The sequence below is a fragment of the Macaca thibetana genome, chromosome 13, assembly GCF_024542745.1.
Source record: "Macaca thibetana thibetana isolate TM-01 chromosome 13, ASM2454274v1, whole genome shotgun sequence".
Taxonomy (NCBI): Eukaryota; Metazoa; Chordata; class Mammalia; order Primates; family Cercopithecidae; genus Macaca; species Macaca thibetana.
In genome coordinates this window covers 45,977,969-45,997,414 of record NC_065590.1, presented here as the reverse complement: position 1 = coordinate 45,997,414, position 19,446 = coordinate 45,977,969, and the positions used below count along the sequence as shown (strand labels likewise).

The following is a 19,446-nucleotide window of genomic DNA, read 5'->3' as shown; positions in this document are numbered from 1 at the left end:
TGGGTTCAAGCGATTCTCCTGTTTCAGCCTCCCAAGTAGCTGGGACTACAAGCAAGTGCCACCATGTCTGGCTGAGTTTTTTAGTAGAGATGGGGTTTCACCATGTTGGCCAGGCTGACCTCGAACTCCTGACTTCAAGTGATCTTCCTGCCTCAGCCTCCCAAAGTGCTGAGATTACAGGTGTGAGCCATTGCGCCTGGCATGTCCTTCCCTCACAGTCCTTATACTTCTGTTTTGTTGATTTGGCCAAGTTGTCAGTCTATGTTTGACACTAACTGGGGTAGCAGGCATTTTCATCTTATTTCTGCTTTAGATTCTAAGGTTGCTCTATTAACTCATAATGTTTGCTGTGAGTTTTATACTAGTCTTTATTGAAAGCTTTTCTCTTTTTTTTCTATTTTTTTCTCTTTTTTTCCTCTCTCTCTCTCTCTCTTTTTTTTTTTTTTTTTTTTTTTTTTTGAGATGAGTCTTGCACTGTCGCCCAGTGGAGTGCAGTGGTGCGATCTCGGCTCACCACAAGCTCCGCCTCTAGGGTTCACGCCATTCTCCTGCCTCAGCCTCCCAAGTAGCTGGGAGTAGACACGGAGTTTCACCGTATTAGCCAGGATGGTCTCGATCTCCTGACCTTGTGATCAGCCCACCTTGGCCTCCCAAAGTGCTGGGATTACAAGCATGAGTCACCATGCCCGGCCGAAAGCTTTTCTCTTTTATAGCTAATTTAAATCTGCATTAGCGGAGCCAGGTACAGTGGCTCACACGTGTAATCCCAGAACTTTGGGAGGCCAAGGCAGGCAGATAATTTCAGCTCAGGAGTTCCAGACCAACCTGGGCAATATGGTGAAACCCCATCTCTACAAAAAGTAAAATTAACCAGGCATGGTGGCACGTGCCTGTGTGGCACGTGCCTGCAGTCCCAGCTACTTGGAAGGCTGAAGGGAGGATTGCTTGAGCCCAGGAAGTTGAGGATGCAGTGAGACATGATTGCACCGCTGCACTTCAGCCTGGATGACAGAACAAGACCCTGTCTCAAAAAAAATAAAATATAAAAGAAATAATCATTTGTCTAGATGCTTTGTAGTTTCTCACCTTTAGTAATGTGGTAGATGACATTGAGTTTTCTGATATTGAACCTTTGTATTCTTACTTGATATAATTTTTAAGGAAATTATTTTATCAAATATTAAAATAAAAAGGGTAACATGCAGAAAGCTAGCTGTATACAGAAAAGGCAATATTACCACTATTTGGTGAGGTGTGCTAGGTGATGATAACCTGAAAAGAGGCAGTAGGTCATAAGACTGGCTTCAATTCCTCTGAGAATTTACTGGGGAGGCCTTTTCTGAGCCTTTTCTGGGGAGGTCATTGGGCAAGGCCCTAAGCAAATTCTGAGAAACATTGGATTATCCATAATTGGTGTATTTTGAAAGGTGTACTGGCTACTGGAGCACACCTATCTAGGATTAACTCCACAGAGGACTTGCTTCTCCCTCTGCTGGCAGTGTGGGAGTACCACCATTCTGGAACCACTTCCGTCCTCCCTTGAAGGTTCTAAGGATGGGAAACATGAACAGCTTTTGCCCACTCTACTTAGTGGCCCAATGCTCAATGTCCTGACAGCTAGGCCATTATAGGCATCCACCCTCAGGGCACCCATACCCCTTTTCTTCTCCCTGCAGTTTCCCAGATCACTGGTTTTGATTGATTTAGGGTACCCTCTCCCCACTTCTGTGAGTCCAGCAGTGCTTTAATGTGTCCCAGCCAGGGTCTTCCTTGTTCACCAAGGAAGTTTCCCATATAGCCCACCACACCACAAGTAGAAGTTCCTCCAGATTCCAGACTCTAATAGCCAGTTATTACAAAGGAAATCAATAAAACCTAGTGGCCTTGTTTCTTCGAGATGTTTGGTTTTTTAACTATTAAGAATATTTACTTTATACAAATTAATCCACAGTTTGAAATTAACTGGGAAATATGTCTTAATGGGATATGAGCAAGGAATGGAGGACATTAGAAAATAGAAAAGCCATAATTTCAGGAAGAAAAATGTTAGCAAACTTAATGACAAGCATGTATATTTCAACAAGTCTGTATATTTCATCTTATTTTTCTCATTTTGCCACAGATCCTCATAGGGCCTTAAATTGAGATGGGCATTTGGAAACTGCTGCTTTAAAACTTAGGAAGTTTCCTAAGTATCTTCTGACAAAAGCTGGTAGATTTATAATAGTGTAATTTTATGTATTTTTTGTAGTCTATGGTACTCTTATTTGAAATTCTTTGAAAATTGGTCATTCATGTATGATACATGGCAACTAAACTGATTAATTGGAAAAGCCCACTCTTTAACCACTGTCTTAATGATTAAATGTGTTTTTCCATTTGTATGTGAAAATATACAAACTTTTTAAACAATGAAAATGGGTTTCTTAATATGAATGGTAAACACATTTTCCATTTGAAACTTGTTAATATCCATTAAGTTCAAAATGGATCAGAATTTTTCATATATTTCTGGGACTGGAAAATGAGAAGATTAAGTAAGATGACTGGTAAACTAATAAAGGTTATTGTGAACACCAAATTAAGGAGTCTTTTTATTTCCCTTTTCTAACAGTATTTTCCGGGGCAGAATATTTCACTTCTTACCACATTGTTACATTTGGGATGAGACCCCTGTTTGAATTCCAGTTCTGTCACTTTCTAGTTTTTTTTCTTTTCTTAAATTAAGACGGGGTCTGGCTGTGTCATCTAGGCTGGAATGCAGTGGTTCACTGCAATCTCTGCCTCCTGAGCTCAAGCCATCCTCCCACCTCCCAAGTAACTGGGACTACAGACACACACCACATCTGGCTAATTTTTTTTGTATTTTTTGTAGAGATAGGGTTCTGTCATGTTGCCAGGCTGGTCTCAAACTCCTGAGCTCAAGCAGTCCACCCACTTCAGCCTCCTGAAGTGCCGGAATTACAGGTGTGAGCCACCCTGCCCAGCCTATAGTTTCCTTAGAGAATTTAACCCATGTATCTCAGTTTCTTCTTCTGTAAAATGGGGATAATAATCATACCTTCTTCATTAAGTTGTTGAGAGGAGTAAGCAATGCTGTGTACTGTGCACTTAGAGCACTTCCCATATAGTAAAGGTTCAATATAAACTCTTGTTAAAAGTGGTAAGCACTTTTTAATAACCATATTAGCAAGATGCAGTTTTCAATCAGGAGCTATCTTAAAGACTAAAGCCCTGCTAAGGGGATCAGGTGGAACAGTGTCTAGGAATAGGGATATTCTTGAATAGCAGCCTATTAGAAGAATAGGAAAGTCTCTTTGGGAGGCCAAGGCAGGTGGATCACAAGGTCAGGAGATTGAGACCATCTTGGCTAACATGGTGAAACCCCATCTCTACTAAAAATACAAAAAAATTTGCCAGGTGTGGTGGCATGCGCCGGTAGTCCCAGCTACTCGGGAAGCTGAGGCAGGAGAATGGCGTGAACCTGTGAGGCGGAGCTTGCAGTGAGCCAAGATCACATCACTGCACTCCAGCCTGGGCAAGAGAGCGAGACTCCATCTCAAAAACAAACAAAAAGAATAGGAAAGTCTCTGTTTCTAGCACAGGTACTGAGAGACAAAGGGGAAAAATATTGTTCAACAGTAAGCAATCAGTAGAAGCTTGATAGGCTTGGGGAAAAAAGTCAGTCAAGATTCTGCAGTGTTAGATATGGAACTGCCACACACATATACACATAAGGGATGACACCATGTAGCACTTGTAGTCTCAACACTTGGCATCTCAATTTAGGAGAATATTATAAACAGGGGCCTCTACTTTTGGTAGTAAAAAGCTCCATGCTGGAACGTAACTATCGGAGACACTTGGAACGTGAACATGGCCTCTAACACATACCTTTCTTACAGACCTTGAAATAGACAAAAAATGTTTATTGATACCTCCTACTTTTCCACATTTTGTTATTTTGTACAACCCTATGCCTTGTCATGGAGAAAAAGATGTTTAATTTTAAATCTCATTCTCAGGTAATGTTTGGTAGTAGCTGGAATCTCAAAGGCATTTGAATTTATTTTTATTGCCTTTTATTCATAAACATTTATCCGTGTGTATATTTTTAGTATGAATGGGATTCCTTTTTAGTTTCATGTTTCACTGTAATTTAAAATGTTTAAAAAATGTATTCTAATGAAGTAAATAATAGAAATCTGGGTAGCATATAATCCTTGAAATTAAGCTGTTATGTAGAGACTGCTAATTGACCACCAGTATTCACTCCCATAATTTAAAAGTGAAACTCTCCCACATTTTATTTAGCTACACAGCTGCTCAGAGTCTACGTTTTCTTTTTCTTTTCTTTTTTTTTTTTTGAGATGGAGTTTCGCTCTTGTTGTCCAAGCTAGAGTGCAATGGCGCAATCTCAGCTCATCACAACCTCCGCCTCCCAGGTTCAAGCGATTCTCCTGCCTCAGCTTCCCAAGTAGCTGGGATTACAGGCCTGCGTCACCATTAGAGATGGGGTTTCTCCATGTTGGTCAGGCTGGTCTCGAACTCCTGACCTCTGGTGATCCGCCCGCCTCGGCCTCCCAAAGTGCTAGGATTACAGGTGTGAACCACCATGCCCAGCCAGAGTCTGAATTTTCTAGCCACCTCATTTGTAGTTAAGTTCTAGCCAATGGGATGTAAGTGGAAGTGATGCATTTGACTTTGGGATCATGTCCTTAAAAAGTACTGGGGCATGCAACAGGTATATGAAAAAATGCTCAACATCACTAATCATCAAGGAAATGCAAATTAAAGCCACAACGAGACATTACCTCACACCTGTTAAAATGGCCATAAAAAAGACAAAAGATAAGTGTTGGCAAGGGTATGGAGAAAAGGGAAGTCTTGCACATTGTTAGTGGGAATGTAAATCAGTTCAGCCATCATGGAAAACAGTTATGGAGATTCCTAAAGAAAATAAAAAATAGAACTACCGTATCATCCAGCAATCCCATTACTGGGTATAAATCCAAGGGAAATGAAATCAGCAGTCAAAGACATATTTGCATTCTTCTGTTCATTGTAGGATTATTCGCAATAGCCAAGATAAGGAATCAATCTAAGTGTCCATCAACTGGCGAATGGATTAAGCAAATGTGATATATATACCTAAGGGAATAATATTCAGCCTTCAGAAAAGAAGGACATCTTGTCATTTTTGGCTACATGAATGAACCTGAAGGATATTATGTTAAATGAAATAAGCTAGGCTCAGAAAGACAAATACCACATGATCTCGTATGTGGAATCTAAAAAGTTAAAGTCACAGAGTAGAATGACAGTTACCAGGAGATAGGTGGTGCGGGGATTGGGGAGTTATTGGTAACAGCATACAAAACTTTAAGAATGAAGTTCAACACATCTATTGTAGAACATGGAGACTATAGTTAGTAACAATGCAGTGCCTATAATCCCAGCTATTAGGAAGGCTGAGGCAGGAGGATCACTTGAGCCCAGGAGTTCAAGGCTGCAGTGACCCCTGGTCACAACACTGCACTCCAGCCTGGCTACAGAGTGAGACCCTGACTCCAAAAACAAACAACAATGTGTACTTGAAAACTGCAAAGAGAGATTTTAAGTGTTTTCACAAGTATGTGAGGTAATGCATATGTTAATCATCTTGATTTAGTCATTTCACTACACATATTTTGAACAGTATGTTGTATGCCATAAATATATACAATTTTTGTCAATTTTAAAAATAGATTTTTTTTTTTTTTTTTTTGAGACAGAGTCTTGCTCTGTGCCCCAGGCTGGAGTGCAGTGGCGCGATCTCGGCTCACTGCAAGCTCCGCCCCCCCAGGTTCACGCCATTCTCCTGCCTCAGCCTCCCGAGTAGCTGGGACTACAGGCACCCGCCACCTCGCCCGGCTAATTTTCTTGTATTTTTAGTAGAGACGGGGTTTCACCGTGTTAGCCAGGATGGTCTCGATCTCCTGACCCTGTGATCCGCCCGCCTTGGCCTCCCAAAGTGCTGGGATTACAGGCTTAAGCCACCGCGCCCGGCCTAAAAACAGATTTTTAAAAAGTACTGGAGCATGCATTTCCCTTGCCCTGCCTCTCCTGTTGAGGTAGGAGTGAAAATTCTGCAGCCATTTCAGACACTGAGAGACAAGTTGTCTGTCAAGTTTGACAAAGCAGCTGTATCAGCCCTGGACCACCCACCTCTGTAATTTGAGAAACTTTTATTGTGTTTAAGCCACTGTGTTTTGGGTCTTTTTCTTAAAACAATTTAGACTGTACTGAAACTAATAGAGGAATAGATGAGCTTCTGAACACAAAAGGGTTAGACTTGGTGAAAAGGGGGAATGGGATGAAAGCCTTAGGTGAAATTGCCCATTCTGCATAAACGGCATCAAGGAGGAACATCTGTACAATGGGGAAGAAAGATTCGTCCTTGACCAAAAGTCATTGAACCTAATGAGTTGGCCATTTGGCCTTGGACAAGTCACTTAACTTTCTCTGTATTTGAGACTTAAATTGGAAAAAATTGAAGAAGTTGGCCTCTCAAGAATCCTTTCTAGCTATCATTTCATAAATGCATGTTGTTCTAGAAAAGGGAATAACGAGAAAGCTTGAGACAGTAAGTATCCAAATTGATCCTAAGATGCTTACTAGTAAGTGGATCAACAACAGGAGCAGAGCAGATGTAATGGAGTGGGTCCAGTACAGTTTTATTGTCTTCAATCTCTGTTTACAAACTAGTGTGTGTTTGTTTGTTGAAACAGGGTCTTGCTCTGTCACTCAGGCTAGGTTGCAGTGGTGTCATTGCAGCTCTCTGCAGCCCCAACCTCCCAGGCTCAAATGATTCTCCTGCTTCAACCTCCCGAGTAACCGGGACTACAGGCACACGCCACCACACCTGGTTAATTTTTGTATTTTCTGTAGCGACAGGGTTTCACCATGTTGTCCAGGCTAGCAAACTGGTTAACTGACTTGGTGTCGTTTTGTTGAACCTTGCTAAAAGCAAGGAATAGTAGCCAACACAAACTCACATTCTGGCCTTTTCTAGACACTTTCCTCAGAGCTATATATGGGCTTGACGATCTGCCTTCAAAGTTAATATGGGTGACATTTTTCCCCAATACATTTGGGAACAGTCACTAGCCTTCTGGCCTGCAATATGTTTCCACCTGCTAACCAATGCCATATGTATCTTAGATCTTTGTTATGGTAGGTAGCACACCATTTTCAGGGACCAACTTTCTCTTCTAGGGAACACACTAAGCTACTGTAACAGACTAAAAAATATAGTAATTAAGATAAACATTTTTCTCTCATATAACAGACCAGAGGTACTCTCTGCTTCGGAAGGTAATTCAGGGCCCAGTTTCCTTCTATATTATGCTCGACAGTCCCTTATGTATTATTCTTTTTGTTGTCATTTTGAGATGGAATCTCGCTCTGTGGCCCAGGCTGGAGTGCAGTGGCACCATCTCAGCTCACTGCAACCTCTGCCTCTCAGGTTCAAGCAATATTCCCCCCTCAGCCTCAGAGTAGCTGGTATTACAGGCACCCGCCACCACGCCTGGCTAATATTTGTATTTTTAGTAGACACGAGGTTTCACCAGGCTGGTCTCGAACTCCTAACCTCAAGTGATCCTCCTTCCTCGACCTCCCAAAATTCTGGGATTACAGCACGAGCTACTATGCCCAGCCCCTTATGCATTATTCTTGTTTTCATGGTTGTAAAGTACCGCCATCACAACTGAGTACCAGGCTATGTAAAAGAAGAAAGAGGGGAAGTAGAGGGCAAGTAGATTCTCTTTAAGAATTTACCTGTCTGGGGCTGGGTGTGGTGGCTCACACCTGTAATCCTAGCACCTTGGGAGGCCGAGACGGGCGGATCACGAGGTCAGGAGATCGAGACCATCCTGGCTGACACGGTGAAACCCCGTCTCTACTAAAAAATACAAAAACTTAGCCGGGCGAGGTGGCGGGCGCCTGTAGTCCCAGCTACTCGGGAGGCTGAGGCGGGAGAATGGCGTAAACCCGGGAGGCGGAGCTTGCAGTGAGCTGAGATCTGGCCACTACACTCCAGCCTGGGTGACAGAGTGAGACTCCGTCTCAAAAAAAAATAAATAAAATAAAAATAAAAAAAGAATTTACCTAACCTAACCTAATATCTTGTGATACAACACTTGCCTAACTTTAATTTTTTTTTTTGACAGGGTCTCACTCTGTTGCCCAGCTTGGAGTGCAGTGGTGCAAACAGCTCATTGTGGCCTTGACCTCCTAGGCTCAAACAATCCTCCCACTTCAGCCTCCTATGTAGCTGGGACCACAGGCATGTGCCACCATGCCCAGTTAACTCTAAAAAAACCTTTTTTTTTTTTTTTTTTGTAGAGACAGGGTCTCACTTTATTGCCCAGGCTGTGCTCAAGCAATCCTCCCATCTTGGTCTCCCTAAATGCTGGGATTATGGGATTACAGGTGTGAGCCAACGCACCCAGCCACTTTAATGTCTTTATGGAACAAAAATCGTAAAAGATCTGCAGAAAGTCACAGGATGATACAATTGGAAACAACTCCTGACATTCTGTACAGTGAACCACTTGATCTCTACTTAATCATGAGATCTCATAGTAATTATTCATTTGGATAAGGCTTTACTTTTTCTGTTCTTTCTAATCCTAATATTTAATTTTGGTTCTCAGAATAGACCAAGTGGAAATTAGATAGAAATATTGACATGTAGCAGTTACCCTACAATATTGAGCCGTTTGCATTTTACTAGATGCCCAACAGTAGTGTTCCTTACAATAACACACACACACACCCATACCCACACACACCTTATTAATGTATGAAAACCGAATTTGTAATCCAGAACTATTTACATTTTTAAAGAGCTACCTCCTGGTAAAGACACTTCAGGTCCTTACCCAAAGACCTTGGTCTAAAACATACTTTTGGTGTCCCTCATCATGCGATATTCCCGCTCTACCTAAGCAGTGTACCAAATGATCTGCACCAATAACAATTTCATCCATTCTTTAATCAAGGTTCTTTTATCTCCTGTATATCCCCCTTTCTTCTGGACTCAGGGTTGGTCACCTAAGATCAGGCTCCTAGGATCTGGTTGCTAGGAGACAAGACGCTGGGAGGGTGGGGACGCTACACTGCGACAAGCCTGGGAGTGAACGCCGGAGGAAGAAGGAGCAGGAGCAAGCAAGGCGAGGCGACAGTCAGCTGCCGCAGCCCGTCTGGCTCCCTCCCGCCCGGCAGGGCTCGGCGCTCATTGGCTCTGCCGCTGCGGCGTTGGCCCGCGATTGGCCGGGCGGCGTCGGCTCGGCGTCCCGCGGCCCGTCGGCTCTAGTCTCCGCAGCCGCCTGCAAGGGGCGGGGGCGGAGTGTGAGGCGCGGCGGACGGGGTTGCGGGCTCGGTAGCGGCGCTTCAGGGCGCGAGCGCGGGAGGTGCTGCCACTGCAGGTAACAGAGGCGCTGCGAGGGCAGCCGCGGCCCTGTGGAGGTGAGTGAGACGCCTAGGGGGCTCGGGTGGCCACCGCGGGGAGGGAAGTGCAGCATGGGGCGGTACCGCTCACAGCCAGCCGGCTCCCGCCGCGGCTTCCCACCCCCGGCGGCCCGGGTGGGGGTCCCACTCGCCCAAACGCCCCCGAACGCCCCCGTGGACAGCCCTCAGCCGGCCGCTCCCCGAGCAGCCCGCCGGCCTGTGTCCAGTCACCCGCCCGGTCCATGTCCCTGCAGACCGTCCCGCCCTCGCACAGCGGCGGGAACCCCAGTCTGCGCGCCCGGCCGCGCCCCGGGCCTCTGCCTCGCCTCGCCCCGCGGCCTGGAGTCTTTGTTTGCTCTGCGCCCCTGGAGTTTCTGTGCCTCCACGGGCATGAGCGGGGCGCGAAGGTCTGGGGGTGCCCCGAGGACGCGCCGCGCAGTGAGCCTCCGGGCCCAAGGTTTGAAGGGGTTTGACCTCATCCCGGCTCTGGGATGTGATTTTATTTTCTCCTCCAGCTGCCTCCGATCTCTTGTGTGTGCAGAAGTCAGGAAGCCTGGGTACAAGGCTTCTTCCCGGTCCGGGATGACTCGGTGTTACCGCCGCCTTCTGTTAGGCCAGAGGCCTTTGACCTGCCTGCCTGCCTGCCCCACGGGGTCCCCTCTCTTCCCATCTTTCCACTGCCTAAGGAAAAACGTCTCTGTCTCCAAGAGCTTTTTTTTCTATTTGAAATAAGAAAAAAAATATATCAGATTCCTGTTGTACACCTCTATCTGGTGTGGAAGTGACTTAGACTAGTCTTATTAATACGTATATATTAAATATATAAACCAAGAGAAGGGGGGTGGGGGATGGGAGGGGAAGTGTGTTCTTAAAAAGTGAAGTCTGTTAAACAAATTGGATTTTTATTTTTGGTAAATAACGTATTTTACCTTAAATATTCAAGATTTTGGTATTTTATGAATGGGAGTGGATTCATAGTAATTTGAATTTTGAACTTTTTCTTGTCACTGTTTTTGATAAATTTATAATTTCCAGAATGAGGTGCACTATGACAGCTATTTAGAGATAATTTATGTTTTATTAAGGATTATCCATCAGTGCTATGCCTTTTATACTTAAATTCAGACTCTGATTTCTTGGACAATCATTTAACTAGAATTAATGCTGGGGAGTCTTCCCTTGCCCAGTATAGTTGTATAACAACTGTACAGTTGGTCAACAGAAAAACTTTTTTTCACATTTGGATGATTTAAAGTACTGTTAAACATGTATAGCATAAATGAGTATCACATTTGAAATATAAGCTTTTAAGTGTTTGACGTGGGTAATATTTTTAAAATGAATCTTTTTGGAAGTGAAGAGAAGTAAGCTGTCAGGGAGGATCCTTGCCCTGAATTCCATTTTAGATTGTTTTCTACCAAGGCCCAAAAAATCATAATAAAACACCCTGGCCGGGTGCGGTGGCTCACGCCTGTAATCCCAGCACTTTGGGAGGCCGAGACGGGCGGATCACGAGGTCAGGAGATCAAGAACATCCTGGCCGACATGGTGGAACCCTGTCTCTACTAAAAATACAAAAATTAGCTGGGCATGGTGGTGCGTGCCTGTAATCCCAGCTACTCGGGAGGCTGAGGCAGGAGAATCGCTTGAACCTGGGAGGCAGAGGTTGCAGTGAATGGAGATTGTGCCACCACACTTTGGCCTGAAGAGAGAACGAGCGAAACTCCATCTTAAAACAACAACAACAGCGCACCATATGCTCTAACATGCCTCCATAATTGTGTGGTATGAAAAGCGATCCAAGTACTAGGCAAACAAGTAGAGATCAGTTCACTAGAGAGAAACCAAGTCTTTAAAGGATTCAAAACTAAATTGATTAATCCAGCAGGACAAGATCCCCATCCATCTTTGCACATCCCCATCTATACTTAAATGTTTAAATGAGTTGTGGACCTGCGGTTTGGAGTGAGTTCCAAAGGATACATTAAATGTCTCTTAAGGTTTTGTGACCTTTTCATTAATTCAGCAAACATTTTGGCAGTATCTCCCTTGCTGGTCACACTTCTGGGGAATCAAAGATAGAAGGCCCAGCCCATCAAAGAAATCATAATCCAGCGAGTTAAAGAGAGAAATAAACAGAAATTTCTCAGGGCCCTTCCAAGGTTCTTCCAGGACCTTTTCCAAGCCTTCTTTCCCCATGTTTTCATCAAACTCAGTCTGGAACATGAAAAAGGGCATTACTTTTCAGATTTACTCACTTTTTTCATCTGACTTTGAGATGACCAGCTCTTTAAAAAACAATGAAGTTCTGTAAAATCTGTTTTCAGCTGGGCACAAGACAGTGCTTTACAGTTATTAAACTAATTCTTGGAAATTTTTGTGCCAATAATGGGCAAAGTAGAGAGGAGAAAAATAATAGTAATAAATTATTTATTGAGCACCTTTTGTATGCCAGAGAGTGTGCTGGTGCTTTATATATAGTATTATTTAATTCTCACCATAACTCCAAAGGTTAGGTATTTTCCTTACAGTATAGCTGAGACAGTATATTAGAGCCATAGGTTGCACTGCTAGAAGTGGTAAAGCTGGGTAAGAATCTGTAGCTGACTCTTTCTACTCATTTTGTTGGTGGCATACTTCATTGGAATGTTGCTGTCTCTCCTTTTATCTGTCACATTAATCTTTATGAATCTGTTTAAATCTGAGGATCTCTGGAGTGGTAGTGCTGCTACACACATTATGTAGTCCTCACTCTTTGCCAGGTAGCACTTTCCATATATCCTCAGAAGTACGTAAGCTAGCTACTGTTATTATTTTTGTTTTACAGATGAGGAAATTGAGGCACAGAGATTAGCTAATCTGAACCAGATAATGCCATAAGTAGTAGAGCTGGGATGCAAACTTGGACAGTCTGACTTGAGTCTGCACACTTAACTACTCCACTGTTCTGGCCTTCAACAAGGTACATCTTTGGTTGGTAGGAAGCTGTGATTTTAGTGTGCTAAATGTTTTTCTGTTTTTGTTTCTTTTAAATGTTCATTCAAACATATGTAGGATAACTTTATGTTGTCTACCACCTGATGTTCTCTACCACTGTCTTATGTAAACAATGACGTAGTACTAATTATAATTAACATTTGAGAGCGTACCGCATTCGTGACACCTGTGCTGTGTTTTAAATATTTCACATAAATCCCAGCACTTTGGGAGGCTGAAGTGGGCAGATCACAAGGTCAGGAGATTGAGACCATCCTGGCTAACACGGTGAAACCCCATCTCTACTAAAAATACAAAAAAAATTATCTAGGTGCGGTGGCGGTCGCAGGCGCCCGTGGTCCCAGCTGAGGCGGGAGAATGGCGTGAACCCGGGAGGCGGAGCTTGCGGTGAGCCGAGATCGCGCCCCTGTACTCCAGCCTGGGTGACAGAGCGAGACTCAGTCTCAAAAAAAAAAAAAAAAATTTCACATAAGCCTCAGCACAATCTAAATACTATTATTTATGCAACATCTCATTTGTGAGGTACTTTTATCATCTTCAAAGTGCTTTCACAAAATAATCCCTTTTAATTCTTTCCACACTGTCAGTCAGAAGTATTACCATCACCTGCTTTTATTGCTGCATTTCAGCAAAGTTGGATGACTTGCCTTGGCTAGCAGGTGGTGGAGCCAAAACTCAAACCAGAGCTTCAGACGCCTGTGTACGCTGCTTTTTTTTATTGTACTGATCTGTCAGTGAATCTCTGCTTTGTACTTCTTGTCCTAAGATAGATCATTTTTTTCCATAGGAACAGTTTATATTTGGAGATTGTATTCCTAACCCAGAATCCAGTGTCAGCTGAATCATAGATATAACTAGTTAAAACTTTTGTCATTATTTTCATCTGTAAATTAATGTTCCAACTTTAGACACAGTGCCTGGCACATAGTGATGGCTCAGTAAATGTTTGAATGAAGAAGTATGTCTTCCACATTGATGTAAGAAAGTTCCTCAAATGTTTTATGTTTGCATGCATAGTTTCTTTTTCTATTTGATATCATAACCCTCTCCCCACACCTCACAAACAGAAAGTTTCAGAATTACTTAACTGAATCATAACTAACTTCAAATTATATTAGACTCTGTCCCTACTGACCCTAAACCATTGTTTCCAATCTGCTGTCTTAGCCGGTACTATACCTCTTGTGTGGAATGGAAAGAGCGTGGAATTGAGAATCATTTTTACCTGGGTTTGAATCCTTGCTCTGCCTCTTCTTAGCTCTGTGATCTTGTAAAACTTACTTAACATCTCTGAACCTCATCTTGTAAAATCGGGGACTCTGTCTCTAAAGAAAAAAAGATAAAAAATATTATATGCTTTTTATCATATATTTATTCATCTCCATATTTTTATACATCCATTTATCAATGCATAATATTCAAATCCTTTTATGTGAAGAGATTTAGGCTATACTATGTTTATTTTAGGTTAGTTTTATTTTTCCTTTACATGGTAGCAGATAATTCTTAGGAATGAATTATAACTGATCTATAATGTTCTGAAAACATTTGGATTTCAGAGTTAAATAAAGCTTTTTGTTTTCTCTATCCCTAGTTCCAAAAGATGAGTCGTGGATATTCAGAAAACAACAATTTCCTGAACAATAATAACCAAATGGTGTTGGACATGATCCTTTATCCATTAGTTGGAATCCCTCAGACTATCAACTGGGAAACTATAGCAAGGCTCGTGCCTGGATTAACACCGAAAGAGGTAAATAACAGTCCCCCCAGAATATCTCCTGAAAATGTTCAGAAAAGGTCATCAATTTAAAGAAACACCAACTGAGAGAAAAATATTTGAGTTTTACATATCCAAATGTATGTATTAACACTGAATAGACAGCTATATAATTTGACTAGATGCAAATTACATAAATTATATATATATATATATATATTTGTTGTTGTTTTTGCTTTTTTGAGGCAGGATCTCTCATTCTGTCATCCCAGGCTGGAGTACAGTGGTGCCATTACGGCTCACTGCAGCCTTAACCTTCCAAACTTAAGTGATCTTCCCACCTCAGCATCTCACAGTCTCTCTCAGGGTCTCACTATGTTGCCCAGGCTGGTCTTGAACTCCTGGCCTCAAATGATCTTTCTGCCTCTGCTTCCCAAAGTGCTGGGATTACAGGCATGGTCCACCATACCCAACCTGGTGTTCCTTGTTTTACAGGAGCATAAATATATATGCCTTTGAGTTAAAGCACATTAAAATAAAACTCTATCCTGAATTTTAAAATGTAAAAATAGAAGTTAGAGACTTTTGCATAGTGAAATGTGTACAAATATTTTAGATGTTACTCTACAGGTTAATACTCACTTACAAAAAGTAATTATTGAAAAATATCTTCAAATAGAAGGCAAGAAAGTATCTTTTCAATTTTTTATTTAAAAAATTCCCAAACCGCTGGGCATGGTAGCTCATGCCTATAATCCCAGCACTTTGGGAAGCAGAGGCAGGTGGATCGTGAGGTCAGGAGTTCAAGACCAGCCTGACCAACATAGTGAAACCCTGTCTCTACCAAAAATCAAAAAAATTTGCTGGACGTGGTGGCAGGCACCTGCAATCTCAGCTACTCAGGAGGCTGAGGCAGGAGAATTGCTTGAACCCGGGAGACAGAGGTTGCAGTGAGCCAAGATCACGCCACTACACTCCAGCCTATGCGACAATGTGAGACTCTGTCTCAAAAAAAAAAAAAAAAAAAAATTCCCAAACCTCTATTTCTTTCATTTTATATTATGACAGTGTGCAAAAAGGTTTGATGAATTAAAAAGCAGTGGAGGCTCACCTGTTGACAACCAGTATAATTCCCTCATGGCTGCTGGAGAGAGTCCTGTTGAAACTTTAGCCACATATATCAAATCCTCACTTCTTGACATACATGGAGAATTTCAGGAGACTCCAGTTGGTCATGATGCAGTTTCCAAAACAGGTAAGGTTTTAAACTAAAATGTAGTACTTGTCCTTATGATAATTCTGCAGAATATTATATATTCCAATCAACTTTTCTTTCTTTGTTTAAAGGCTAATATAAACATTAATAGAGAAATGTATTCATATTTGTATCTTCCTGAATTTTGTTGTTTTTTCTTTCTGAGACAAGGTCTTGTTCTGTTGCCCAGGCTGGAGTACAGTGGCACCATCTCAGCTCACTGCAACCTCCATCTTCCAGGCTCAAGAGATCCTCCTGCCTCAGCCTCCCAAGTAGCTGGGACTAGAGGCGTGCACCACCATGCTTGCTTAATTTTTGTATTTTTTGTAGAGATGGGGTTTTGCTGTGTTGCCCAGGCTGGTCTGGAGCTCCTGAGCTCAGGCCATCCGTCCGCCTCAGCCTCCCAAAGTGCTGGGATTACAGATGTGAGCCACTGCACCTGGCCTGAATTTTTAAAATTATGTTTATCTTTGCTACTTTTAAAAAAAAAGTTTTAGGGCCAGATGCAGTGGCTTACAACTGTAATCTTAGCACTTTAGGAGGCCAAGGTGGAAGGATCACTTGAGGCCAGGAGTTCAAGACCAGCCTGGGCAACATAGCAAGACCCTGTCTCTACAAAAAAATAAAAAATAAAAATTAGCTGGGTGTGATGGTGCACACCTGTGATCCTAGCTACTCAGAAGGCTGAGGTGAGGCTTGCTTATGCCCAGGAGGTCAAGGTTACAGTGAGCTATGATCAAGCCACTGCACTTCGGCCTAGGTGTCTGAGCAAGACACCGTCTATAAAAAAATTTAAACATTTTAAAAAATAAATTTTTAAGTGTTAAACTATCGGTCAGATACAATCACCAAAAAACCCACTTTACTGTGTCAGAATGTTCTACTCTAATCTACTGGCCTGGCTAATTTCATGTATTTTTTTTTTTTACTACAAATATTTTTTTACTTTCTTTTAGAGGGGTTTGCCCTGTGCCCTTTACTTAATATTCCTCTTTCCTGAGAGACTCTTGCTTGTCTCTCATGTTATGTTTTTTTTTTTTTTTGGTTTTTGTTTGTTTGTTTGTTTGTTTTTTTACAGCTACTCTTTTTGTTTTTGGAGATGGAGGTTGCACTGTGTTGCTCAGGCTGCTCTTGAACTCCTGAGCTTAAGCAATCCTCCTGCTGTAGCCTCCTGAGCGGCTGGAACTACACGTACATGCTACTGTGCTGAGCCTACAGCCACTCTTTATTATAGTCAACAAGAGCTTCAGCTGACACAGTAGTGGGGTAAAAGATGTTTTCTGCAATTACATTGGAAATAATCACTGGCTCTGGAAATCCTCTGAGTGTAGCGAGTTATTTTAATCTCAGCAGCAGCAGAGTATGATGTAAAAATTTGCTTCAGAAAGAGAAAACTGTGCTGTTGGCTTTTGAACATTTGATCCCGTTTGTACACACCACATTAGTAGTTTTTGAAATTCTCGTTCTAACAGCAATTTGTGATTCATTTTTGTGTACTGTTTCTTCCATATATCTTTAGAAATACTAAAGAAAAATGCCACCCTGATAAGTACCATCTTTAGCCTTGGAAACCATGCATTTACAGTATTACCATTCAATAAATAAAAACCCATTCTCAGCTAGAAACACTAACCCCCACCCTTTTTTTTTGTGTGTGTTTGTCTCTGTATTTAAGGAAGACATAGTATAGCTTCTACAAGGAATTGTTCTTCAGAAAGTGAAAATTGTACTACTCATAATGGTGGAGAAAAGACTGAAGAATCTGAAGGGTAGGCAGCTGGTTGTTTGCTAGATAAGATTTAATATTGATACCAACTTTATAAAATATATGATTGGTGGTTTTATGCATGTTACCATAAGGTAGGAATTTCATATTACATAATTGCTGAAACTACTGGAATCAGCTTAGTTCATGTGTGGAACTGACGTAAACTTGACTTATTCATGTTATTATTTATAAATTGGATTACAGTTTTCTATTTAAAGATTTTTATTTTTATTTTTATAAATATTAGAAATAATATCTGTTAACACAAAACTTTTAAAAGTAAATTTTAATACCCAAGGAAAAAAACTCTATGCCATTAATTCTCCAACTTTACTAAAGAAATTGGATGTGTGGCCAGGCGCGGTGGCTCAAGCCTGTAATCCCAGCTCTTTGGGAGGCCGAGACGGGCGGATCACGAAGTCAGGAGATCGAGACCATCCTGGCTAACACAGTGAAACCCCGTCTCTACTAAAAAAAAATACAAAAAACTAGCCAGGCGAGGTGGCGGGCGCCTGTAGTCCCAGCTACTCGGGAGGCTGAGGCAGGAGAATGGCGTAAACCCAGGAGGCGGAGCTTGCAGTGAGCTGAGATCTGGCCACTGCACTCCAGCCTGGGCAACAGAGCGAGACTCCATCTCAAAAAAAAAAAAAAACCAAAAACGGTATTTTAGAACTATTTGAACATAACTACTCATTATAGAAAATTAAAATGTCTTTCAGTGTATTGCAAGTTTTGATAGTTTTGTTTTGTTCTGCCTGTTTTTACAATAAACAATATTGTTAGGTGTTCAAAATTAATGAATTTTTAAAAATGGATATACCATATAGCCATCACCCAAATCAAGACACAGAATGTTTTTATTATTTCTGAAAGTTCCTTTGTATACTTACTTTTCATGGATTTTTATGAAAATCTTACTTTTTATAGATTTTCAAGAACAGCTTGCTTTATCTGTAATTCATATATCATAAAATGAACCTTTGAAAAAGCTCTGGAGGTTGATGATTATGCTGATTGTACAACAGTGTGAATATACTTAATGCCACTGAACTTAAAAGTGGTTAAAGTGGTAAATTTTCCTTTATGTATATTTAACCACAATTTTAAAAATTCACCCTTTTAAAGTGTGTAGTTCAGTTATGTTTAGTTTATTGGCACAGTCTTGGAGGTTTTCTTCTGAGACAGAGTCTCACTCTGTCACCCAAGCTGGAGGGCAGTGGCTCCATCTCAGCTCTCTGCACCTTCTGCCTCCTAGGTTCAGGCAATTCTCATGCCTCAGTCACCTGAGTAACTGGGACTTCAGTGTGTGCCACCATGCCCATTTTCATATTTTTAGTAGAGATGGACATTCGCCTTGGTGGCCAGCCTGGTCTTGAACTCCTGGCTTCAAGTGATCTGCCTGCCTTGGCTTCCCAAAGTGCTGGGATTACAGGTGTGATCCACCACACCTGGCCGTATTCACACAGATTTTTTATTTTTATTTTTATTTTTTGAGACAGAGTCTCGCTTTATTGCCCAGGCTGGAGTGCAGTGGCCGCATCTCAGCTCACTGCAAGCTCCGCCTCCTGGGTTTACGCCATTCTCCTGCCTCAGCCTCCCGAGTAGCTGGGACTACAGGCGCCCGCCACCTCGCCCAGCTAGGTTTTTTTTGTATTTTTTAGTAGAGACGGGGTTTCACCGGGTTAGCCAGGATGGTCTCGATCTCCTGACCTCGTGATCCGCCCGTCTCGGCCTCCCAAAGTGCTGGGATTACAGGCTTGAGCCACGGCGCCCGGCAACACAGATTTTTAACTGATTGATTGGTTTGTGTGACACAAAAATTTGCCAAAAATTTTTTTTTACTGAAATAATCTAATATTTTACACTGTAGTCTAAAAAACTGTGGAAACTCTATGTTTCATTATGTCAATTATTACCTGTTTATGTTTTGACCATAATTTCTTTGGAAGAGCAATTTTGTGAAAATTTGTTTAAATTCTTTTGACTTTGATAGAGCATTGATTATAATCCTTTTTCTGGTAGCCCAATTTTATTTAATTCTTTTTTTTTTTTTAGAGACGTGATCTCACTGTGTTGCCCAGTCTGGTCCCAAACTCCTGGGCTCAAGCAGTCCTCCCACTTCAGGCTCCCAAGGTGCTGGGATTACAGTTGTGAGCCACCATGCCTGGCCCTCCAGTAATGTACTTTTTTTCTATCAGGAATGTGTGAATT

At 41.9% G+C, this 19,446-nt stretch overlaps 1 protein-coding gene across 3 annotated transcripts in view; it reads left to right on the top strand.

The window, feature by feature from the left end:
* The first annotated feature begins 9,326 nt into the window (after positions 1–9,326).
* Positions 9,327–19,446, top strand: part of SANBR (SANT and BTB domain regulator of CSR) — a 57,619-nt gene continuing 47,499 nt past the window's right edge. For 2 of the 3 annotated variants that reach the window (XR_007718679.1, XM_050753468.1), the window contains exons 1-6: positions 9,327–9,513; positions 12,323–12,457; positions 14,087–14,245; positions 15,281–15,467; positions 17,143–17,236; positions 19,291–19,410. Coding sequence is in view for 2 of the 3 variants with exons in the window: in XM_050753468.1 (XP_050609425.1) it covers positions 14,096–14,245; positions 15,281–15,467; positions 17,143–17,236; positions 19,291–19,410 (551 nt within the window). In the remaining variant the exon portion in view is untranslated. The remainder of the gene's footprint in view (positions 9,514–12,322; positions 12,458–14,086; positions 14,246–15,280; positions 15,468–17,142; positions 17,237–19,290; positions 19,411–19,446) is intronic. The other variant, XM_050753469.1, reaches the window with a different exon arrangement.